Source organism: Nesoenas mayeri (assembly GCF_963082525.1).
Source record: "Nesoenas mayeri genome assembly, chromosome: 6".
In the NCBI taxonomy this organism is placed as follows: domain Eukaryota; kingdom Metazoa; phylum Chordata; class Aves; order Columbiformes; family Columbidae; genus Nesoenas; species Nesoenas mayeri.
Genome location: NC_137545.1, coordinates 29,050,127 through 29,076,494, shown reverse-complemented (window position 1 = coordinate 29,076,494; position 26,368 = coordinate 29,050,127). Strand labels below are relative to the sequence as shown.

The window sequence follows — 26,368 nt, the reverse complement described above, 5'->3', positions numbered from 1 at the left end:
AAAAAAAACCCCTATTCTACCTATAAACATCAGTCAGTGATGCTCAAACACAACATCCGCTGAAATACAGTACTTTTATACAAAAAAGAAATGAGAACGAGGGAGGAAGATCTTGATAATACATGAGCATATGCTCCATTTTAAGTTGCAGTTTTAATGTTAATGACAGGTTATTACCACCACGTTTCTGAAAGGTGACGGGACAATTTGCGAACTAGTGCAGAAGACAAGCAGAAAACCCGTTCAAATGCCTAAAAATCTAGCAGAGGAAGGAGCTGAGGCTAAAACATCACCAATGGCCATTTCTTCTGACCTTCGTAATCTCCAAAAGCCTTCTCTTATTAGAAAAACATAAGCTAATGAGTGAGCAACCACTCCTTTTCTCTTCCACGTCCTTCTTATTCATTAGAAGAAAGAAAATAAAAACCTAGAAAAATTGAATTTCTCTGAATAACTTATGGACTTCCCACCTTATCATCACCCCTTTAAACCAGAATTCTTTCTGTCCATATATAAAGTGTAATTAATCACAAACTAGACATCCCTTCCAATCCCTAACATTCTGTGATTCTGTGATCTTAACAATCTAAGTTTTGAGGATCAGTTTCACAGAAGTGCCTGGTAAGGCAGTGAGTAACCAACAAAGAGCAATTACAGGCATTTTCTTCTGCAAAGATGCAGATAGATACAGTAATTATGTTGTGCATAATCAAACACACAAATAATCCTACACACACTTTCCTGACTCACGGCAAAAAACAGAAGTAACTCCTAAGAATGGATCCTGCATCTGAAAAAACACGTCCTCTCAATAATTCCATCTCTACTTTCAAAGGAAAGCTGGAAGTAATCTCCATCAGGAGGTACTCCTGACCAGTAATCTTGATCATCAGTACCTTGACAGCACCAGCGCTGCTCCCAATAAATCTTTCTGTACCATCCACTTCCAGAGGAGCAACAGCTAAGCCTACTTCTCCAATCTAAACATCACTAAATGCATCTAGCTATTACGTAACAAGATTAACCTCTAAAGACCAAAAAAAAAATATGTACAAGAAAGGATAAATGTTATTTTAACTTCACAAACATGATGAGTTTCAAAGATGTAAAGACTTTCCCAAAGTCACGCAACAGGACTGTGGCAGAGCAGGAACAGAACTCACCCATTCCCAGTCAAGCATGAGATGAGATGCATTAAGATATGACTCCCCTCAACACATTTCATGGATCTGCCTACCCTACCTTACACAAGTCTTATATATTTGAGAACACACACATTAGAAATCTGGAGTCGTCACAGGAGTGGTTCTCACTCCTTATGAGAGCAAATTTCAGCCTTGAAATAATCAATGTACAAGTCACTAAGAACTTAGAAGATGTAGAATATTACCTCATTATTGCTGTAATGTAAATCCATAGTCTGTCCAAAAGCAACTTTAGCTTTAGCTGCAAGATCTTCAAGTTTAACAGGCCTTGGTAATTGCAGGATCCTGAAACACAATTTAAGTTATAAAGAATTTTTGTCCATTATGAAAATCTGGCAACTCATTACTTAAGAACACTCTTAAATTTATTACTAAAAAGACCATAAGAAGCTATTCTTTATTCCCTGTCCTCCATGTTTTGATTAATTAAAAAAAAGAGAAAAAAAGCAGTGAAAAAGTTACAAGGGATAATCACACCTAAAATTAGATCTTATTATGACTATTTCACTTGATTGCACATGGCTTCTTTCTTAACCTAATACTTTGCATGCATCCATTCCAGAGGCAAATCCTTACAAACTTCTAAAGTTTTCTCCTTTAGAAAACTAAGCAAGACAATGAAGTACCAGGGGTTCACAAACATAAGCATCAGGAAAGAATTACTCCTACAGTCCCCACTTTTTGGAAATTCAAGACTATCTCAGCTGAGGAAAGTAACTAAATGTCACCATCTTTACCACAATGAATTACATGCTCAAACTGGTGAGTCCATCACTAACTGTCCTTTACATGTGCTCCTGTAAGAATGAGGCAGTTGTAGCTCAACAACTCATTTTCCTTTATCTGAACGTCTCAAACCTAATAGCCAAAAATGCCTGTTAACGGACCTTACAATAGAAAACTACTGTATTATTTGTGACAGAACACCACTGAACATTTTTAGAAGCGATTGAGCTAGTGAGGCACGTTCTGTTCACATTCAAAAAAGAAAGAGTACTCAAATTTTGTGAAGCAGAAAAATTAGCAAAGGATACCTGTCCCATTCATCATTGGTACACTGGTTAGGGAACAATATTTCTCCTCGAAACGAGGCTAGAAGCCAGGCCACTTCCAATAAAAAATTATTTTAAATAAACTTTAAAAACAACAACAAAAGCAACCACAACAACAACAACCCGAAACAAACAGAAAAGGAAACAAACACACCCCCCCCCCCCCAACAAAAAAACCTCCACAACAAAACCCCTACACAACAACCCCAACACCAATTCCCACTGCAGTCAACAATTTGCTTAGCAAGCCTGGAGCTCTGCCCATGATAGCGCACACTCCTTGGTACAGAGAGCAACACTCGCTACCGAACAAAACTCTGGAATCATTCACTTCTCTTTTCCACTTCCTTTTTCAAAAACTAGTGAAAAAAGTCATTGCATAACTTATTTTTCTTGCACCATTTCATTATTTTATCTTTAGATCTACGTGTTCAGGCAACAGAAGTATTATAACTTATGCTGAGCAATGAGCCTTAGTTGCCCAGTCCTCCCAGGATAGGGGGCTGAACTTACTTGGGACAACACATAACAGAGTGAGGCACATCAGCGTAAAAGGTTGCAAAAGGGGTCTGTCCACACGCTTACTTTAGGCTTGTATTCATTCTGAATTGTTAAAACTCAGTCCACTGTGAAAGTGAATTAAGACAAACTACAAAAACCAAAAACCAAAAAAACCCTGTCCCTGCAGACCAGCAGCAAGTAAACAGTTCTGTCTTAAAAATCACACTTCTGCTTATTTCACAAGAAATTGCTAGGTAGAAAAGTCCTCTATTTTCAAAGCTTTTGAAAACACTTATTTCCTCCAAATTACTTACAGCACTTAATCACTACTGAAGCACTATCACAAGTGGTGTTCAGAAAAGCAATGGACAGAAGCTGAAAATATTAATAGGTAGTGCACTTACTGCTATTTCACTAGCCCATGTAAGGAGAGGGCCTATATTGGAACATGGACACACACTGATCTACTGCCAAGGGCCAGCACAGCTTCCATTCTGAAGCAATCTTTCCTTAAGGAATTTACCATTTTTATTGACAAATAACATGACCAGGATATTATTTACTTTTGCATTAAGTATTTTCAAAGATCTTATTCTATAACTATGTCTGTGTAGGTACAATAGAGGTTTATGCTTTCAGAGACAAACAGACAAAATGAGTTGTCCACAAACTAGTTCTGCCTTCTGTAGAGGCTTCTGAGCAGCCACCAGAGCAGAGATACAGAGATAAATGTTGTATATTCTGAGCATGTACATAATTTACCTCACACACAAAATGAAAGCAAATTTCAACTACTTATTCAAAATTACCAACGAAAACAATTCAATTATAAATTCTAATAATTCTTCCTATTACAGTTCTTGGATTTGTTCCACCAAAGTACAATCCAATACTGAGCTGTAAGACCTCAGCTTCTTCCTCTGGGTGTTACAGTAACAATATATTATCAGGCATTTTAAACAGATTAATTCTCCTTAAATTCTGTTCATATCGAAATTAAATTTAAGCTCAAAACAAAGACATGCAGATATCTGAAACACTTTGAACAGTTTATTTGAAACTTTAAGATAGGAGCCAAACAAAATTCTATAAATAGAAGACAAGACTGTTTCCTGTGTTGTCACCTTACCTTTTTTCACCTCGATGTTCAAATTTGACTCTAACATCATTCTGTAAACAAAAGAGATAAAGGAACCACTATTAGTTTGTTACTACCTCCCTTTAATGAAGGCCATGAAATCCCACTCAATAATCCTAGACTATAAGTAAAATCCTTACGTGGTCCATATTAATTTTCTGTCCTTTCTGATATACCCAGCATTTTAACAAGCTACTTCTGCTGAGGTATCAGAGAGGCTTAAAGCATGTAAAACAAACAAATAAAATATTCTGAAGTACAATGAATGCTTCTGTAATTAAACACAATATTTTTTTCTATTAGTATATTTTAATATTTTCAGAGATCCATGGTTTCAAATTCAGTGTGGAACTGGTTACCAAAGATTTCTTTATTATGAACAGGTACATAGACTTAGCGACCAAAACAGGTTTTTATAGACACTTGGAGCTGAGCATTCCAGATTTAAGAAACATATCATTTCATAAGCATTACCATAGAAACCTACACATGTAATTATGGCAGCATTCATCCAGTCAAAGTACCTGTAAATATCTGCAGTAACGTGGAAATAAAATTGCTTCACAGAATCACCACTTTAATAATAAAATTGTATTAGCAAGTATTGCAGGAAAAAAATACACTCCACCAGAGATTATAGCCAAATATAATGTTATATACTCCAAAAGAATTACTCTACTCACAAGTGATTACTTTCACAATTCACAAATTTAAACAGAATAAGACATGTATTTCCCCTTCACTCCTATTACATTTAAACCCAGAAATGGCTTAAATATTTTTCTTCTAACTTTCTAAACACTTGTTATATTCAAATAAACATATTGTTAACTCAATAAGGCTATTACAACAATTTGGATAACAATCCGCATCCTCTCCATATAGCAGTTCAAACTAAGTATTTACTACTTTTCCATCTATGTTCAGTGTCCACAGGACAAAACAAAAAAACAACAACAACAAACAAAAAACAAAACACCAGATGAAAAGAACTCACATTTCCAGCACATAAACCAACAAGGCCAAAGAGGCAGTAAAGGAGCTTAAGTATCTTTCTCCTGCTATCCTGACACTCTTTAGAATGACCTAGCTGACAACTGGGCAATCTAATATACCTATAAAATTCATTCTAAAGAAGCATTCCAAATAAGGAATATTTGCACACCTTGATATTTTAAAGTAATCTAGTACCAATCAAATAATAATAATAATTTTGAAAAAGTGTACAGACACCCCTATTATCTTGAATTTATCAAGATCAAAGTCATTTAAGCATACACTATGATATGGTCTGAAATGTCACCATTTCATTTTGCTGCTAATTTAAGAACATGAACAAAGAAAATGGCAGCACGTGTGGAGACTAATAGCTCATTCTGGTATGCTCACTGGTCTGGCAAGAAAAATGATTACAGAAGTCACAGCAGGACATTTGGTGTTCCGTGGGTTAGTAAGGATATTAAAAATTACCTGTTTTTTAGGCGAAGATGACTTTGGTTTTCCTGTTTCTTGCTGAGGCAATACAGGACGACTTGCCTTATGAAGCACAGCCAAATCTTGCATGATTGAATTTAAAGCTTGCTGCTCATCTGCTCAGAGAAAAAGGCCAAATAAGAGAAGTATAAATGACCATTACATTTGAAGGGCATTACTGTCTCATTTCACAATTAGGCAGACATTATTCTAAAATCTAAAAGTCCATATTACACTTCAACACATAATTGCCAAATAAAAAAAGATTGCCACCATGTTGCAAACATTTCTATTTTATTTATCATTAACAGTGCTTAAGGAAATAAACTTCATCAGTAAACACACTTAAGACACGTTTAAAAATCTGAGGTCATTACAAAGATTGACAACTCTGCAGAACTGCAGTCCATATTAATAAGGAAGGGAAAAAAGGTTTATCTACTTCATTATCTACTTCATCGACATCATACTGTCGATACATAAGATGTTAACCAAAAGTCATACACCCTCCCTCCCCAATTTGTAAAATAAAGAAAAATAAAAGCAAGCACTTTTGAATCAATTTTCCTCTGTCCTAAACAGGTACAGTCATGCACATCAGAAGCGCACACGAACTCCTAGAGCAGGGGTGTCAAACTGATTTTAACCAGGGGCCACATCAGCCTCGCAGTTGTCTTCAAAGGGCTGAATGTAATTTTAGGACTGTATAAACTTGGGAGCAGTTACACCCTGTCCTAGAGGACCACATCAACTGTGAGAGCACCTGCTGATGCCCCCCAGAGTCATTTAAAACAAGAAAAAAAAAAAGGAAAGAAGAAATTAAAACAAAACAAAACAAAAACACCCAAGTACCACCACAGAGCTTTTCCAGGATTGCAAATATAGGGGTTTTTAGGGCTTAGAGGTATAATTCACAAGGAGCAACAGGACCACTGAACCCAGAGGACAACTTAGGGTAGGAGTGCTATGCATCTCAGATTTCAAGCTCACACAAAATCCTAAATCCTGGTGATATGCTACAGCAGCGATGGCGAGAGGCCGCGCTAGACCACGTCAGCCTGGAACTGGGATGCTCCTTAAGACAGGAAACACTTAGGAGCCCAAAAGCCTGTACTAAGGGAAATTTGTCACCAACACTTTTGTATTAATTCCTTGCCACAGCAACAGCACTATGCTCAACATGCATCTAGAACACTGGGCAACAAAATTTATCTACAAAGGTGATTGTACGCCTTCACGCTACTTCACAAGGGATATATTTGTTGAAGAATTCATAGCTAAGTGCTGTGATTTACAAAGAACAATATTTCTAAGACATGGACCTCAGAAAAATTCAGTATTAAAATCAGCAAGTAAGCATCCCAGGATTCAGCAATTATGAGAATTCCTCCACACTATTCAAATGCAACCAAATATATTTGTCAAATCAGGAAATGGGGTGATTTCCGTTTTCTCATTTAACAGATTCCTAATAGATGAGAAAGTTGGTCTAAAAAGAGTAACTCTGATCACAACTCATGCTATCATCACTCGTAACTCTACTGGGATATGCAAATCTATAGACGTGAGTTTTCACAGCAATATTTAAAGTCAGATTTCTTCATAACTTGCACAATTAAAAAGGCTAAACTGTTTCATAGTGTCATAGCCTATTCTAGTGCTCAGTGAGAAAAAAAAAAAATGTTTGTGGGATTTTGTTTGGTTGGGGTTTTTTGTTTTTGTTTTGGTTTTTTTAGTAAAAATATGGCCCAATAGTCACCTGTCTTACATAAAATGTTGAAGAATATCACAAATCCAAACAGTGCTGTATTCCTAGATTCAACTACTTTATTATTAGGCATGAGGTTAGGAAAAAACTAGTATAACAATAAAAGATAAAGAAAAGTTAAAATGCATGTGAGAGTTTTGGTTGTTTGGTTTGTTGAGTTTTTTTGAGAGCGGTAAGAGATTACAAGAACGACATGGTCAACTCATTAAAAAGCATGTACAACTTGAAAAATCAACATCAAATTTCAAGTAAAATAAATGTGCTACGTATTTAGGAAAAAACAAAATAAACAAAACAAAACAAACAAATAAACAAAAAAACACAGACACCAAAACCAACCAGCACCCTGCCCCCCAACAAACAAAAAACCCAACCAGTTACAGAATCTACACAGTCCTGGCTTTGTACCGCAATGACACATGATGATACGATGAAATTATTTAATATACATTTTGTTTTTTTTCCCCCAATAGCCACTATCACCCAGAGCACAGTCAATATTGCTCAGTACCTTAATACCATGAATCTCAATTTCCTATGTTTGGATTTTTAAGCTACCACATAGAGAGAGAAAAGTTATATTCCAATGGAAAAAAACAGCAGTATTTTGAATAGCAGCAAAGCAGCTGAACACTGCCTTGCATGTAGATGTTACATTAAGTTACACAGCCAAAGCACACATTTCCTAGAAATGCTATTACATTAATGGTTTTGGTATTCAGTAGAAATGAAAAGTACTGTATTAAATTTTTTATACACATTACACACGAGACTTACCCATAACGGCAGTGAGCCTGAAAACCTGAACTTCAGGGGAATGGTTGCTTCATTAGCATTATTTTATTTCCTAAAATGCAAAACAAAAAATACACAATTATTGAAGTTGTCAAAGGCATGCAAAACAGTCAACTCTTCCTCGTTCACAGACATTTTTTCTAATATTCTACATATAAAATATGCATTTAAATGACAAATAAGATTGCCTATTCAGATATGACATGAACAGATATTGTCCCCAAAGCCTCATGAGGCTCTGAGCAATGTATACTTTCAGAAGACAAAAAGCCCAAATTAAATATTCTGCTAGACTTAAGCTGATTTTAGTCTCTATCTACACTCCCAAATTATAATTAGTTGTTTAATGAACCATATCACTCTACTACATGGGATACTCACATCAGATTATTAAGAACTGATTCTATTTCTACAGGTTCCTGTATCTGGCACTCAGAGTTCCATGTTCAGAACTGCGTATATATAGTTCATATATATATAAATATATATGATACTCACAGCACAAATCAAGAGGAATCAATATCTACTGATTACAGAAATTAGAGAACTTCATTTGATAAGTTTTCTTCATCATAATTCAAGACAGTTACACAGATACCCCAACACCTCTGAAAGCAAACGCCTGTGGCAGACAGCAGGTGTTAACTTTTAATATATTACATATAAGTTATCCAGAAAAGCAGAAATATAGCAGGTACATTTATGAACAAACCCTGGCTTATCACAATATCTTGAACATAGCCAAATTGAAAAAAAAAAAAACAAAAAAACACAACAAACCAATCATTAAGGACCAACTGAAATAACCTTTCTATAGTATGCTATTATGGAACTTAACAGCAAAAAACTAAAGACATATCCCTAAACAGACAATGAGATTTGTTGTGATACAGGCTACCACAGGAAGAATTTAGAATTTTTTAATGCAAGATCATAGAAGAAAACTCTCTAATTTCTTGAGCAGTCACTGCCACCAAGCAGGGAGAGCCTGTTTCTTCCTCCCTCTTCCTGGCTGCAGCAGAACAGCCACCTTCCTGCCTCAGAGCTGAAAGATCCACCTCACTCTGATAAAATGGATCCATTTCTCTGCAAGTTCAGTCAAGGAGCTACACCAACAGAATATGACTAATTTTTTTTTTCTTTTTTTTTAAACAGAATTTGTTTTCTCATGGTTTAGTTCCTTACCAATGTCAAATAACCCCTGATGCCAGCACAGGTCCACATATGGGAGCACACGGCCAAGAACAGAGGAGAGCTCAGCCAGCTCTTTTGGCACCAGCCAGATTTCCTTGCTTGAATATTCTTCCAATTTTCTGGCTAACAAAAACTACAATTTCGCAAAGGATTTCTGAGCATCTTCAGTTAGGGATATGTTTCTAGAATCATGTGTCTTATATACTCGTTTCAAGAGTAACCTTTTAAGCAGCATTCACTTCACCAGTAAAACCAGAAAGCTTCAAGTACTTCTGGCACATTTTTCAGAAAGAAATTTGGACTTGAGAGCCATATAAAGCGCTCTGCTGTACACTGCTTTTTAGCTATATATCAGATGGCTCATCTATTTTTGTCTAGTTCGAGCTCCATAACAAACAAGCAGAGATCGGGCTTCTAAAGAAGATTCAGAGGTCCCTTCCTTACTCTGCAATCAGAAATCAGTCGAGAGTGCATTAGAACTAAAATAAAGCTGAAAATATGACTCCAGTGTACTCAGTGTTATATACTCCCAAGTCTATGGACAGACTCAAAACAGTACCTGAAACAGTTTCCAAGTGTGGGGAAAAAAAATCCTGTCTAATGCTTTCTAAAGTATTAAAGCCTGCAAAACTGTGAGAAGTGCATCTGGTCAGGGCCACCCACAGTCTCAAGACACAACCCGAACTTTTCCTCCTAACATCATTTCCAGTCCTTAGATGCCACCAACCTCCCCCCAGGAAGAAACAGAAAAACCTGTTTCAAAAAAATTGAAAAAGAAAAAGCTTCTGTGGCTCCATAACAGAAAACTGTGAAGATACAAAATAAGCAGATTTGTACTAATCTTCGGAGATGAAAACAGGGGCTGGATTTTCATTTATTTGCCAAATGACAGTAGCCAAGATCACTCAAAGCAGGGACACAATCTTTGGGCCTTGTTCTCACACAAGATGTCAGGAGATGTGGTTTACTTAGTTAACTGGGTCTAGTTTTATTGCCTTAAATAACACAACTAACTTTCCCTCCACCTCTGATTCTTTGCCTCTTTTGCATCCTTACAAGTCAAAAAAGCTAAACAGAATATATATTCAATTATTTCCTACATATTTTTTGTATCAGCAGTAGTTTTGGAGTATCTTCCAAAGAATTATTCACTGAAGTGTTTACAAAACATTTTAATTCTGTATTTGATCCAAGTGTCTTAAAATGAGAGCTAGTGTTATTTTCATAAATGTCTGATTTAACTAGCCGTCTAATACATTAAACATAAAAATGTGTTTCATGACTTTAGATAAAGTAGTTTTGCAATACCTCCTTGTAAGCATTTCAAATAAATACAAAAGTTCTGAGGCATTTTACGTCTTCTGCCATGCTAAGAACAAGTTATATCTCCAAACAAAAATACTCCAGATGTTCTTCCTCAACCTAGGTGAAATAACCGAACTTGGAAGCTCAGGATATTTAAGCTACAGAGCAGATATAGGACAGGCAAGCTGAAGAAAAATGAAATATCTTAGAAAACATCTTCTGCAAGCTCCTCCAGCTACAAGAATTCATTCTTTAGTATTCTTTAGTATGGCATCTCTTATTAGAAGAACATAAGCTAATGAGTGAGCAACCACTTCTCTTCCACATCCTCCTTATTCATTAGAAGAAAGAAAATAACCTAGAAAAATTAAATTTCTCTCAATAACTTATGGACTTCCCACCTTATCATCCCTTTTAACTAAAATTCTTTCTGTTCATGTATAAAGTATAAATAATGACAAACGAAACATTTTAACAATCTTCTAGCTAGCATTTAGTGTGACTTCAAAACCAAACTAACAGCATTAAAACTTCAGTTAAACAGGTGACCCCAGATCAAACCATTAAGATTTGACCTTTGTGAACTGAGAAAACACTTTTGGTTTTAACTGCTTATTTTTGCAGTGGACTATAATAACAGGGTGGTGGTGGTGAGGGAGTAAAGAAGATGACAAAAATCAACATTTTTTAAGCAACAAAACAAAATACACTCAGTGGACAGGGAAAAATGCATCCCCCAATCCATAGTTACAAAGTAGCGTTAGCAAAACACACACAGAGAAAGTGACAATCCAGGACAAAACCAAAGCACAACAGGGAAATCTGGAACTCAGAAAGATTCAGGAGAAGCAAAGGCAGCAAAACACAAGGGCAGAGGCAAAGGTAAAATGAGATTATGTCAAGGTCTTGCAGAGAAACACAAGCAGCTTCAATTTGAATGTAATTAAAGAAAGGATGACAGAGATTGAATTTCAAAAAGGTGATGACGTGATAAGAGTAGCAAACAAAGAAAAATATATCCTAGCAACAGCATTTTGGATATAAGGGTGGAGAGATGCTGATTCATATTCATGATTCACTTCCCGCCAGCCACCATCCTCAGAGTCTTTCAGGATCTGAGAAAGCTGCTGAAGGAACAAAATATGTAGGTGATTCTTGGAAATTGTTCTTGGCTTTCTCCTGACAAATGAAACAAAGCCTGAGGGCAAATAACTCACATGGCCAATAACCTCTCTGTCCAAATACTCCATGCTGGTTGTCCATATGCACACACTTCTCCTATAATAAATGCAACAACGTTAAGCTGCCTCTCAGTTACCAAGAGATAACAGTACACAAACACCAGCACACATATTACATCGTCTCTCATGACTGACTTGGTCACATTGAAAAACTTGCTGGCTAGATTGAAAAAAAAAAAAAAAAAAAAGGCAAGCTTTACCCTCACACAGCAGAGGGAAGAAAGCAAGTAAATGCTGTATGAGGTGCATGTTTTTAAGTGTGCTAGAAAGAGTGGTTTAGTTCTGTGGAATACAAAGACATATAATGTGCAGAAATGAAATGGCTTCTACAGCATCCAACTCCATAGCATACGTACAATTCTTAAAGAGTAAAATTAGCTAGGGCTACAATGAGAGCATAAACTAATCATACGAGAACAGTTAAGAACTCATGAACATCAGCCAGATATCATGCTGTGCGGTATGTTAAAAATCAACCAAAAAAAGACAGTGAAGCAAAAAAATCTGTTTTAACCTGATTTCATAAGGAAACCAGACTTAAACAGCAACACTTCACCTACACAGAAAGGTGCCTTACATTTCTGGAGTCCAAACTTGTCCCAACAGTGGGACAGGAATCTTAATGATTCATTCCCTACAAATTTTCACTAAAACAAATCAGTCTGAGGATACATAGTTCCTCATTCTTGCACCAAAGTAAAATGACACAGTGCAAACCCGAAAGAGTAAAGATGCACTATAATTATTCCAATTACAGGCAAAGGTTAAATTGGAGATTGTAGTATATTAGGCATAAGCAAGTTAAACCAAAATGACAGGAAATCAAAATTTGCTAGCATTGCTACTCAGAGACATAGTTGTCTATACAAAAACACACAAAACAAAGAGCCAGTTAAACATGACAAGTGAGCACGCAAAGGTAATCCTTCAGACTGTGGAATGGATAATGAGAATATAAAGTAAGATTATAAAAACTTATTTCATAGCAAGAAGAATGAGCCAGACAAAATGGGTTAACCCCCAAAATGTTACTGTTAAACCATCAAATGCCTGGTCTCATGCAGCCAGCTTCTTACAAATCATAGTAAGCAACGTTGACAAGACCTCTGGTGATCATCTAGTCAAATACACCTACTTAACCTTTAATCAAAACAACGTGCAGCAGTGCTTGCCATGTCTTTTATTTAAAATGAAATAAAAATGGAATATGTGAACAAGACAGCAAAAAGTAATATCTAAACCTGAACTTCTATAGAAGAATTTTTCAAAGCGCAAAGCAATTGTTGGCATAAATGACAGGAACTTAACATAATGTGGCAAGTATAGAAGAAAATTCAGTATTGTTACGAGACATTAGAGGAGACCTAAAATAAGGTAACTCCATAGAAACAGGCATAAAAGAGAGGATTTCATATGGACATAGGCACAAATGAATACTGGACAAAAAGCCACCCCTTTCAAAGAATATGAAAGCAGCAGCAGTAACACAAGATCACGAAAGACAGAATAAAGAGAAGAAAGCGCAGTAATAAGAAAAATATTTACACGGTAACAGAAAGGTCTGTTAATAATTGGAGTCTAACAAAAACGCAGACTTGAGTTCAGTTTTAGAAACATTCAGATCTTTAACATATTGTAATAATACATAAAAAAGGTATTTACAGGTAAAGAAGGAAGGAGAGCGATTAAATCAGTCCAAATTAAAAGCCAATGACACACTGATAAATGAAGGCAACATTTGTAAAACAAAGAAACAAAAAAATTGACCCACTGAGTCCTCATCTGGAACATTAGAAATTAAGTTTAACTGGTGAATAAAATAACAAATAGTCTTCCTGTCACAGGGATCTTTTGAAATTAAAACATATTGGAGGGGAATGAATGCATGAAAGATTCTTAGAAAAAGGATGTTTTAACATCTGATTGCAGCCTTCTTGCACACCTCAAGGAATGTTAAGGTCTGAAACTTGGCAGGGAGGGACCTTGCCTATCAACAGCACACCAGTAAGGGTATGAGCCATAGACCATGGCTCCTCCTCGGTTCTTCCTCTGCCACGTGCCCCCTTCTATTCTGAAGCACTTTGTTTTCCCCTTAACGTATTGTGCTATGGACATTAATTGCACTGGACAGGATCCACTGAGTGGGTCCACCTAATTCTGCTGTGCTAGGAAAAACTGGCAAACTGGCAGAACCCATCAAGCTCTGCCAGCTGATGCCCCAGAGCAAGGAAAAAGAGACAATCTGGAGCAGCATCTCTCACAACCAGGGCAGTAATTCAGGACTGACTACCTGTCCTGGACTTAGCCAGCATCAGACACTCTATCCTCTTCTGGTTTCCCCCTTACTGCTTGCTTTTCAACAATCCTATCCTGAACAGTGAACTACAGCCTTCGATCACGAGAATGGGTGTTTGACAGATAAGGAACATAAACACATCAAATATTCCTTTGCAGAAAGAGCATTTCTGGTTTATTTCCCATAAAGTTTTAAGCTTGTTCTGATTTTATGTAGCTTGGTCAATATACTTCTAAACTTTGCCCTGAGTTTCTCAGTCTCTTGTAATTAAACCAGTTTATTCAGAACCCCAAGTTATTTTATTGTCTTGTACAGACACTGAGTAACCTTACACACATAACAGCATGAGCTATTGTCAGCTATGTCTATCAGCACAATGAGCTTCATAAAACAATGTCATCCAACTCATTGAGGAGGCCACCAAGATGATCAGAGGGCTGGAACACCTCTCCTGTGAGGACAGGCTGAGAGAGCTCGGCTTGTTCAGCCTAGAGAAGAGAAGGCTCTGGAGAGACGTATTGCAGCCTTTCAGTGCTTACAAGGGGTCTGTAAGAGGGATGAGGACAGACTTTTTAGCAGGGCCTGTTATGACAGGACAAGGGGTGATGGTTTTAAACTACAAGAGGGGAGATTCAGGCAACATATGAGGAGGAAATTTATTACAATGAGGGTGGTGAAACACTGGCCCAGGTGCCCAGAGAGGTGGTCAATGCCCCATCCACGGAAACATTCAAGGCCCAGCTGGATGGGGCTCTGAGCAACCTGATCTTGTTGAAGATGTCCTTGCTTATTGCAGGAGGTTGGACTGGATAAGCTTTGAAGGTCCCATCCAACCCAAAATATTCTATGGTTCATTCAAGGCTATCAGACTTTTTAATAAAAAAAATTATTTTTAATAAAAATACATGGCGGGGGGCATGGGGGGAGAACTCTGATACATGTGTTTTACTGACTTTAGATGATGAAATAGCAAGTGGTGATGAAAAACAGGAAGAAATAGCCAGCATCCATTTTTTGTTCTGGTTTTGAAAAAAATCAAGAGGATGTATCCAAACCACAGCACCATGTTACTGGAATAGAAATTTCACCATCCACAACAACACAGACATACAGCATACTATTTGTAATACACCTCAGACCAAACATTTTAAATTAAAGATCCAGGGACTTGTAAGAGTCTAAGTAAGTCTCTTCACAAAATTAGTGGTTCAATTTTCTGGACCATTCTTGCAAATATTTGGAAATACCTAGAAAACAAGATTCTAGCGGATTCTAACTATTGTATAAATAACTAAGAAAGATAAAGGCAGGGGTCAAAGAGCTGTTGATTATTGACCTCCACATCAATTGAAACTAAAATAATATAATGCTTAGCTCAGTGTCTACCACAGACTTAAAAATAAACACATGGTAAATACCTTGACTTCAAAGATTATTACTACTGTCAAGCAAAATATGGCTTCTTGAAATAATTACAGATTAGTTAACAGAACAGAAATTACCCTGCTTAAATTCTTCCAGCGTATTTTGCTAAATATCACATGACATTTTAATTATTTGTTTTAAAATATCAATTAACTAACAGAAAACTCAATTGATAGATTAAAATAAAATCTTTTGAGATCCATATTCCTATTTAACAGAAAACATTAATGAACATGATTCCTAGTGCAACCCCCTACAGACCGGCAATGATCAGGTAAGCATAATGAGATACACAAGTTACAGCTTAGGCAAATGACCTGAATCATGTTTAAATACAGTCACAGTCCAGCAAAATGTATTTAAACATAGTTAAATATTTTAAATACGTATCACCTTCTATCGTGATTTTTTTCCTCCATTTAATATTAATTTTTATTGTGTTTAATAATTGGTTTTTTTAAGAGATGAGCTGCATTGATGGTGCTAAAACTGACAGGACTGCTTTTTGAACTTTTACCCTCTCTGCAACCAAGACTGCACCACCCATAATTAGAAGTTGTACTTTATGTATGTCTAAATACTGTGTTTTATTACATGTATTCAATAATGTTTCTGCATGGAATGCATTTGGACATAAACACAATTATTTAGGAAAATGGCAAAAAGTTGCAGCTGCAAGACAAAACAGTCTTAGCAAGAGACAATTCAGAAGAATTATTAAATCACAATGTGCAATTATCTAACATAAGTGCAATACAAGATTAAAGAGGGATAACGAAATCCTTGTGTGTATAAAAATGCAATGTATGCAGAAGCCATCTTGCTTCTGTACACAACCTAGAGATACAGCGTTCAGTGCAGAATACCAGAAAGACTGCAGGCAGCAAGCGTGGGTTGGCTGAAGCATCAGTACCTTTGTTGTTGTTACAGATGTATCAGGTATCTCGACAACATGCAGACTTGAAATTTCTTACACTGAAAACTTCTAAAATCTTCCTGGCAAGCAAAAAAAGTTAATTTATGTCTAATTTAGCACACAAGACCACATGGATTTTTTTACCTTATCTGTATAGCTCCAGACATTATTTGATATTTGTCTGTTTTTCTGAAAAGAATGGTTACTAGCTGTACTCCTTCCAGAGTTTAAAGACAAAAACAAAAAAACAACCACACCAGGCTTGCATAAAATACAACTTCTAATTATGGATGGTGACTTCCCACTTACAGGGAGGATAAAACCTTGAAAAGCAGTGCTGTCAGCTCTAGCACCATAAATGCAGCTTATCTCTCCAAGTACTTTGAGAAATACACTTTGGAATGAACGGAAGGATCCAACATGACCAGTGACAAAAGTAAAACTTCACCCTACTCAGATTAAATCTTTAGTTCCTGCTGTTCTATAAACTGTAATTTGACACTTCCACAAAACATTTATCAGCTTGATGAACAATGATCTTGATTTGAAAAAGACAAAATGTGCTGGTAAGTTTGAGAATGCAAGGAAACAGGTTTTAAAGACTGTTGCAATAAAAATGTAAAGTAGCAGATAATTTAGTTCAAGAAGAGTTTATAGCAAAATTATGCTTTGGAGATAAATATCTTAACACTTACAGCAATATTCACAAAGAGTAACTGTAGTCTAGGAAAGCTAATCTCCCTACACTTCCTTTATAGTTGATAGGAAGAGATAAGCATATTTAGAGTTTTAAGGCACTTAAATGCAAGTTTCCTGCTTTGAATGAACATCTTCTTTCCAAATGGCATCAAGAGCCTCTACTGGCTAACCCTTCAGAATACCACTCTACTTCAAGTACATAGAAAAGACTGTAATTGGCCTCAAAAAGAAAAGCACCTACTTTTCTCAACAAGATCTTTGTTCAGCTAATTCATTTTACAGAAGCTCTCCACTTCCTGTATCTGTTATTGCCTCAGCAGCAGCCAAAGTACTCCAGACGGCCCACTGCTCGATCTAGCTGAACAATGACTTTGCTGATGCATCAAGCAAATCTGCCTTCAAAGTCTTGATGTTTTCTTAAGATCTGTTCATGGTTTCAAGAAAAATATATTATGAAACAAACACAGGCATTTTAAATTGAGGAAGGGTCACAACATCTGAAACTTGTGGACAGATGCCACAGTGACACCTTGCAAAATATATCAGTGCTGCCAATTTTGCAACAGAACATACTGGCTAGAAATCAACTGCTCATACTCCTCTACTCTTATCCAAGACCAGATTTTCTCACAAAAGTATGTTAAAAAGTAATAAACACAGTTCACTGGGCTACAAATAACTGCATCACTGCCTCCAAACCACTCTGGAGCCTTGGAAATTTATCACCACCACCGTGGTGGAACATCTTAGAGCATCACAACACTAGGAAGAACAAATTCCTTACCATGAACTAAGTTATATGCTACACAAACTGATGAATGTTATTCACAACATAAAAACGTTTAAGGCTTAGTCAGTATATTAAGATAACATTATAGTGCCCACAACCACACAGAGTAAAACACTTCTGTGATGTTCTTAACTTTTTCCTAATTTACTATCTTACGTGGAATGAGTAGCCCCATAAAAGGCTTCCCAAACAAAACAGGTGTATGAAATTTTAATCCATACAATCTCATGAAACATGCACTACATTAAGTGTTATAATCGGACTTAGGTCCTTCTGTTTCTCCTAAAAATTTCAGCAGTGCTCCCAGGTGAGCACCTGCTGCTGTCGTTTGGAGGCCCCTTCTGAAGCTGCTACAAGTGGCATCAATGTAAGTTTTACTCCAAACTTATAACTGGCAAGTCAAAATATTTGTGAATATCAGCTAAAGGCGTTACAATGAAAACCATTCCCCACTACAAATAAAACTGCATTTCACCTATTCAAGATGGCACAGGAGGAGTTGTTTGTTTGGGTTTTTTTTTGTATCACAGACAGTCCATAGCATATACCTTAGAAGAATATAGTATCTCTCTCTTCCTTTTGACAGAATTCAAGATCACCAGTTAAACCAAAGAACTAATGGTACACAGTAAGCAATCTTACTCTTACCAGCACTACTGGTATTGGTGATTCTTGTAATCATCACAACCTTAAGAATGGAAGACCGTGCCACAACCAGTGACAAATGAATTTTTAGGAGTAACCATTCACTAGAAAAGTAAACCTATCACAAACCACTTACAATCTATGCACATTTATCTTTAAGCAAAAATAAAGTATATGAGCAAGAAGCAGGCTTCCAGCAGTAACTGACTACTGTAAACAAATGGAACATTTCACTTAACGTATGAGAGCAATTACGTACAACTCAGTCAGATTCTGCTTTTGAGAACGTACAGAAGAAAGCACATCCTTAAACTCCAGTAACTAGCTCTTTCCTTTCGGTTCATCTTCCAGTTCAATGACCATGAGGGGTTGAAAGACAACTATTTGGCAAAATAAGCCAGAAAAATAAACCCACTCTCCATTTCTACAGCCAGTTTCACTGTCTATCTTAAGGTGCTAAAACTGAGAAACTCTGTGTTTTCTTCAATGTAACCATGACATTTGTCAACATCTTCCACTCAGAGCAAAACTCAGTGATTTCACAGTTGTGAGTTTTAATCACATCTGCATATCACACTACTATCACTTCAAATCAAGTACCAAAAAACCTGAATACAATACATATGAACATTTCTGATTAACATGATCTGGCTGCTATCTTGCTGTGACACCAGCAAGGACAGAACCGAATTCTCTTAGGACATTTTCATGTCTTGACTGTGAAGACATCTCAGTCTCATTTGCTATACCATCTTCCACATTTTGCAACAAATCAAGGAGGAATCCTCAGTTAACAGCCTTCACTATATGTCATCTTATTCATTCCTCAGAGCACAGTTCTTCCTGTACACTACATAAAGCAGTGCAACAATGATGAAATCCAGAGTACAATATAACTGATTTTTCTCATCTTCTTCACTACCTTGCCAACGAGTTTTCCTACCACATTAACACACCGTCACATGGAGCTTCTACCTAAAATGCCTTTCCCTGCTTGCACTGCAGTCTTTCTAGTTCAAAACCCCATGTGCTCTCTCCCCATTGTAACTCAAATTAACTCTGTACATTCAGTCAGACATTTCTTCCATTATTTCTATCCCAAATAATAGCAACATAAAATGCAAAAGGATCTCATAATACACTAACACAGAATATTTAAGATATACAAAATCCAAACTTTTTTTTAACCACGTGTATGATATGATTGTGCATCATTTTTGTAGCCAGCAGGTCTCACTGAGCAGGTCTAAACAGACAAAATTGTAAGTTGTTATCCATATTCAATAGGCACTGTTTTTAAACTGGATAACACACATAGGCCAATACATTATGATATTGCTAAGCTACCAAGTATAGAAGCTCTTTTTCACTTTGTGTTTTGGTAATAACCTTAAGCTTCCCGTAAAGTAGAAAAAAAATCAATCAGTCCCTCATAATAATATTTAATCCAAAATGCAACAATAAAAACCTAGCTTTGTCACAACATTCAAGAATCACATGCAAAGACACAAACACATGTATCCTCATAAGGTTTCTTTCTTGCATTTCCCATAGCACATCCCTTAGCATTAGGTACCAAATCATTACTGTGACATTCTACAACACTATACAATTATACTTTTCCTTCAAGTGATAAAAATGGAAGAATCCTCATAAATACAGCTAATAAGGTAAACTAACTACAGACTCAAAAGTTCCAGAGAACAGATTACTATGCACATGCTCACAGCTAACCATCATCATTAAGACCACAGTTCCACTGCTAAGGTTGCATTTCTATTAAGGGAGTGGTCCTGCTTGTCCACAGTAACTGCTGCTTTCCAGATGAGCCTCAAAGACGAGTAGGAGATAGAGAGCAAACAGATGATCCAGCTGAAAAAAAATATTTTATGTTTTAACTAACCATCAGCCTATCTAACTGATCTCACACTTCTACTGCACCAACACAAGGAAAGGAACAAGAACTCATGCTGGAACAAACCCTCTTGGCCACTGCACATATTTGGATCTTTTTAAAATATGGCATGTGTAACGCAGGGATTCCAGGAAACTGTAAACAGTTAATGGTGACCTGTAACAAATAAACCAGAAATAACGGACATATGGACAATTATGACAGAGCAGGAAAGTGTAGATATGGCTGTTCCAGTAAGAGATCCTCACTTTCAAATCTCTTGGTACATTCTGAGCATGTGTAATAAGAATTGAACTCAGTATCATGGTCTACTTTCATTTCCAGTGCTGGAAAAGTCTCACCAAAGGCTTTCTTGTAGACAAAGCAGAGGAAAAAAGAGACCTTTGCATGAATAAATCAGTTAAAATACAGAAAGCATATGACAGACATAGCCAGTGTTGGCACAAGGAGGGATAAAAATCCAAATGTTACTAGCTACAGAGAAACTAGATCAGATTTAGAACACAACTTTACTGAAAATAGTTAGGGATTGAAGAATATTCAAGCTACGTATTATATATGCAAGTCCTGTTCTCACTCTTCTGTAAGCATTCATGCTTACCACTGGAGGAAGAATATTGGATTATGTTTTGTCTGATTTCATTACAGATTAAGATTTTACCTAAAACTTGTCAGCCACTTCACCAAAACCATTTTCATTTGAAAGTCTCATTTGGTATTCATGATAGCGTCAATATCACAGAGAGTCTTAATAGATATTCTCTAAAGGAACTTGCTGCAGCAGCTTAAAGTCATTCATTACGCTATCCACCTCATCCCTGCCAGAAGTTACTGCACTCACTGGCTCCAATAGCACAATAAACTCTTTTCTTTTTACTTTCTACCCATTCAGTTATCATCAAGACATTACACACACACATACACAAAAGAGAAAAAAAGAAAAGGGTCTGAAGGTTTGCCATTTCTTGTATTTTTTTATAAGAATCCTCACACTGAAGTTACAGTATTTGTGGCACTGCTAAAAATACACAGTCAGTGTGACAAACAACAATCAAATACAGGTTGAGCTTTAGCAATCAGTTTTCAGCAGCTAATATTCAGGGTGACAATTATCATGCTCTTCAATAGAATGTCTTCTTCAAAAGCTTCAGAAGCTTAATTACTGCTTGTGTCAGTATTTGAGTTATCTTTTTTTTTTTTTTTTTTTTAATTCAAACAACAGTTTGATCCAGATGATTTCCAGTTTTCAAATCTTTTCTCAAAGGTGAGACTATAGTTCCCATTGTTATCATTTTGGTAACATGGCATTCAAACTGCTGGTATTTACACAACTCTCTTGTCTAAATTTTAAAATAATTTTGTGGATAGGGAACTGGATGAAGGTTGTACCCAGAGTGTGGTGGTAAATGGCTCCTCTTCAAGCTGGCAGCCTGCCACGAGTGGGGTTCCCCAGGGATTGATATGGGGCTCAACACATTTTAACATCTTCATAAGTGATCTGGATGATGGAATGAAGCGTACCCTGATGAAATTTGCTGATGACACCAAACTGAGTGGGGAAGTGAACACTGCAGAAGGGAAAGCCATCCTGCAGGATGACCTGAATAGACTGGAAACGTGGGCTAACAAGAACTTTATGAAGTTCAACAAGGACAAGGTGTAAGACCTTGGCACCTCAGAAAACATAATCCAGGAAAGCAGCACAGGCTAGGATCTACCCAGCTGGGGAGCAGCTCTGTGGAAAGGGACCTGGGGGTCCTGATGGACAACAAGCTCAATGTGAGTGACCAGTGTGCTGCTGCAGCAAAGAAAGCGAAAGGCATGCTGGGCAGCATTAGCAAGGGCATCACCAGCAGAGATAAAGACGTCCTCAACCCACTCAGCACTTGTAAGGCCACACGTGGAATACTGTGTTCAGTTTTGGTCTCCACTACATGAAAACAATGTGGACAGGCTGAAGAGGGTCCAGAGAAGGGCCACAAAGATGATCAAAGGACTGAGAAGTTGCTGTATGGGGAAACTCTGAGAGAACTGGGCTTGTTCAGCCTTGAGAAAAGAAGGCCGAGGGGAGCCCTTATTACAGTGTTCCAGTATTTAAAGGGTGGCTACATGGAAGACGGAGATTCCCTTTTTACAAGGAGTCACATGGAGAAGACACAGGGCAATGGGTACAAGTCAATCCTGGGGAGATTCCGATTGGACACAAGAGGAAAATTTTTCACAATGGGAACAGTCAGCCATTGGAATAATCTCCCCAGGGAAGCAGTGGATTCTCCAACATTGGACACCTTCAAGATTCAGCTAGACAGGGTGTTGGGCTATCTTGTCTAGACCATGCTTTTACCAGGAAAGGTTGGACCAGATGATTCTTGGGACCCCTTCCAACCCAGTATTCTATTATATTCTTCATGCAAGAAACTAAAAGTCTTCTTTAATAATCATTATTGGTGTCTGTTTCATTTTTTTGTGAAGGCAGCACTACTGAAAGAATCATACAATTTGTCACATCTGCGATCTAGCCACAAAAATTATGGATAAAATAATTTACAGAAGTCAAATAAAATGGAGTACAGCCAGTGAACATGTTGAACACATCTGCTTCATAGCTGGCTCTGCAATTCTTCCAATAAAGCATGCCTATAGGATAAGACTTTCTTCTACTACGTAATTGAACTGTATGACATCTCAAAATGGCAAGAGGCTTGTTCAGGTACAGTTACACTGACAGAAGTTATCTTAGCAATATTACTTATTTCAAAGGCAGAACATGTACGAAGTATACTGCTAAAGACACATTTTTGTTGATAGAAGCTGCATCTAACCCTAGGAAAACTTGTTCTCAGTCAAGTTTCCTGTTGTAGAGCAGGCTCATGTTCAAAAGCCACAGGGACTATATGTGCTGGGAAGAGCAGAAACTGCATATTTTGCTGCAGAATCACTTGTAGAACAGCGATCCTGTTAAATCTAGAAATCCTGAATATAAGGAAACTAACCTGAAATAAATACAGTGTAGTGTTCTATTCTTCAGAAAGATAACTCAAACTCATATATATGAAAAGATACCTGATTTAACAAACACTAGCACAAACTCCAGTGTTAACAAATGCAGGAGCCAAAAGCCACCACACAAGAACCAACCACACCTTCACATACACACCCTAGAATAACATTTTAACAAGGCTGTCATGTCACTTCTGCTGCAACTCGCAGTAAATTAATTATGTGTTTGTTGTAAGATTTCGAGGAACTTTGAAAAAAGATACAGACAAATCATACAGAGCCCAGTGATAGTTAAGGACACCAAAAGTCTTGAGAAAACATGACTTGTGAAGAAGAGGCCTGTTTGCACAGTTTAGTAAGGAGAAGTCTGAAATAAAAAGAGATAGAGGAACAGTCTTCATGTATGCAAACAGTTGGTATAAAGACTACAGAAATCATAATCTTGCATGAGTAATAATAGTTGGACAAGAACTAACTGGCTTGACTAGCACCAAAACAGAGACTTAAGTTAAATATTAAGAAAAGTCTCCTAACTATAATGATAGCTATGTACTAGCTATAAATAGACCAGTAAAGGGGTGTGGTATTCCCCTCTTTTGAGTTTTTTAAGAACAGATCAGACAAATGTCTGTCAGCCATGATTTCAGTGTATTTGCTCCTGCCTCAGAGTAGAGACTGACCTAATTAAGTCCCTTCCCTTCTTATATATCTATCATTTCTTCATTTATCCAAATGACAACTGTGTTATACCTGAACTTCAAAAGTACAGTCTTTGCAATATAAACATCTGAAACACTTGAATTTTATTACATTGCTGTTGTCAGACTGTTAGCATACTTAGCACAAAACATCTCAGGAACACAAAAGTAGCATCTTTTCCTACTGCAGATAATCCCCAGAACTTGATAAAATATTGAATTGAAATACAGAAAGAGAACTGACTGAGGAAAAAGCAGTGAAGACTCAAAGAAGAAAAATGGCTGAACACAAAACTACAGCACATAAAAACACCTTTTGCCTAAAGAAAATTATTTTCATGTGAAAAACTAAGTTACAGTTTGCTGGTATAATTTCAAAAATATGTAATAATTTGAGATATAGAAGTAAACATAAGTAAGAGACTTTGCAAACGGACAGGAAAAAGTCACATCTCTACAGGCTTCCCTCGACTACCAATTCTCCACTCTGTTTTTCAAGCACACTGCAGATACCGCTGCTTTGGCTCTGCTCAAGTCCAGCTTCAGATGACCTCATTAAGCTGGGCTCTAAACTATGCCATATGTGCATCTGTGGGTCAAGTGTCTCTAGAGTAGTGGTTACCCCAGAGGGAAGTCAGTGCAATATCCTAACAGAACTCCATCTTTCCTTCACTTATTGCCACCAAACCCTTTGCACCTTCTCAAAAAACACATTTAAGGTGAATATACTAAAAAAAAAAAAAAAAAAATCAAAATCAAAAAACTGCAAACAAGCATGTCTAGTCTAATAAATTAGGTTAACATACAGCCATAAGCTGCATTTGTTATTATTACTGTATTAGTAAACCAAGACCTCATGCTAAGATCCAGAAGTGAGAATCACGACTAACACACCACATTCTGAACACGTTCTCACTAATTGTATGTTTACAACGTTATTTTGAAATAAATGTGCAATTATAGCATACATAATCTATTTTGACCTATCCCTAAGCACTACAAGTACCAGAATATTAAAATAACAATGGCTGTACTGATTCATTTTTTTTATAAAAATTTTCTCTCCTACAGAAAAATTAGTGTGCTTAATAGAACTTTTTTTTTTTTAATTTAATACCATGTCAGTTCTACTTCAGGATTTTTAAAGCCTAAACCTAGAAAGAGTCACTAGTCAATATAACTATTTACATGAGTTTGTCATATATATGAAAATAAGCTCTGCAAAAGTAACAACATGTACTTAATTACATTGATCAGTCATATTTTCATAATTCATTTATTTTTCTCCAAATAGTAGTCTAAACAGAGGATAATCTTAACAGCAGAGATCTAAAAGAGAATTATTAGAAAATACGTTAATTACTCCAGACCAGATTAGTACCTCTCAATAGATCAGAACACCTTTGGCTGTGTCTGCTAGGAGAGAGGGAATCAATGAAGGAAATCATTCTATTATCATTCTCAGATTGCATTTTATAAGAAAACATTAATTTCAGTTCAGAGAATGCTCAGTTTGAGAACCACTGAACAATGTCACAAACATAAATCAGCTGTTATTCATTACTTTTGACTTAGTTTGCTGATGTAAAAAGTCAGCCTGCATTAAAAGTAATACAGATAAAAGACAAAAACTTTAAACTTAAGACTGCTAATATGCAGAGCTTTTTTCAAGAACTTCTGCATAAATGCTTGTTAATGATATGGTTTTAAAAAACAATAATTCTGACGAGTACCAAAATATTAACTCTGTATTTTAGGCAACTGTAAGAAAAAAATGTAAAGTAAAAACTATAAAGGTGAATTTAGAGCATGACCAACTGTCTTGTTTTCTCTAGAAGAAAACTTCATTATAAAACACTAAGTCTTCTGCATTTAGCCTCCACTGGCTGTAAATTCCACAGCCTGCTCATCGACTGACTTTCCTAAGAACCGAAGCAAAGAACGACTGATGAATCTATGACTAAATTTGAAAGGTTATTTATTTTTACCATAAATTATCTAGAGTTTTATCAACATAAACAAACAAAACCCTACCATGATATTAAACAACAAGATAATGCTCTTGTTACACTCTGTTAATAAATTCTACTTCTCACAGACACCTGCCTACTCACATACACTATAAAAGCTCTGAAGATGACCAACCACCACAGCTACCTTAGAAAAAGTGTCATCTGACAGTTTAGAAATCTCAGCAAGCCAAGACAAGCAATTGAGAAATATCTGTTTTCTTCACCGTAGTCTTCTGTTAATGTCAGGTAAACCACTGACACTGAGTACATCAAGACAAACTGTACACAGATTCTTCTCCA

General features: G+C 36.6%; 1 protein-coding gene across 1 annotated transcript in view; it reads right to left on the bottom strand.

Annotated features, from left to right (window-relative positions):
- The window catches only part of MAP3K2 (mitogen-activated protein kinase kinase kinase 2), a 51,887-nt gene that overhangs the window by 23,785 nt on the left and 1,734 nt on the right, over positions 1-26,368 (bottom strand). Inside the window, exons 2-5 of the mRNA XM_080346369.1 lie at positions 7,915-7,984; positions 5,367-5,485; positions 3,888-3,928; positions 1,391-1,490 (exon numbers count right to left, since the gene is read on the bottom strand). Of these exons, the coding sequence (XP_080202495.1) occupies positions 1,391-1,490; positions 3,888-3,928; positions 5,367-5,485; positions 7,915-7,918 (264 nt within the window). The 5' untranslated portion in view covers positions 7,919-7,984. The remainder of the gene's footprint in view (positions 1-1,390; positions 1,491-3,887; positions 3,929-5,366; positions 5,486-7,914; positions 7,985-26,368) is intronic.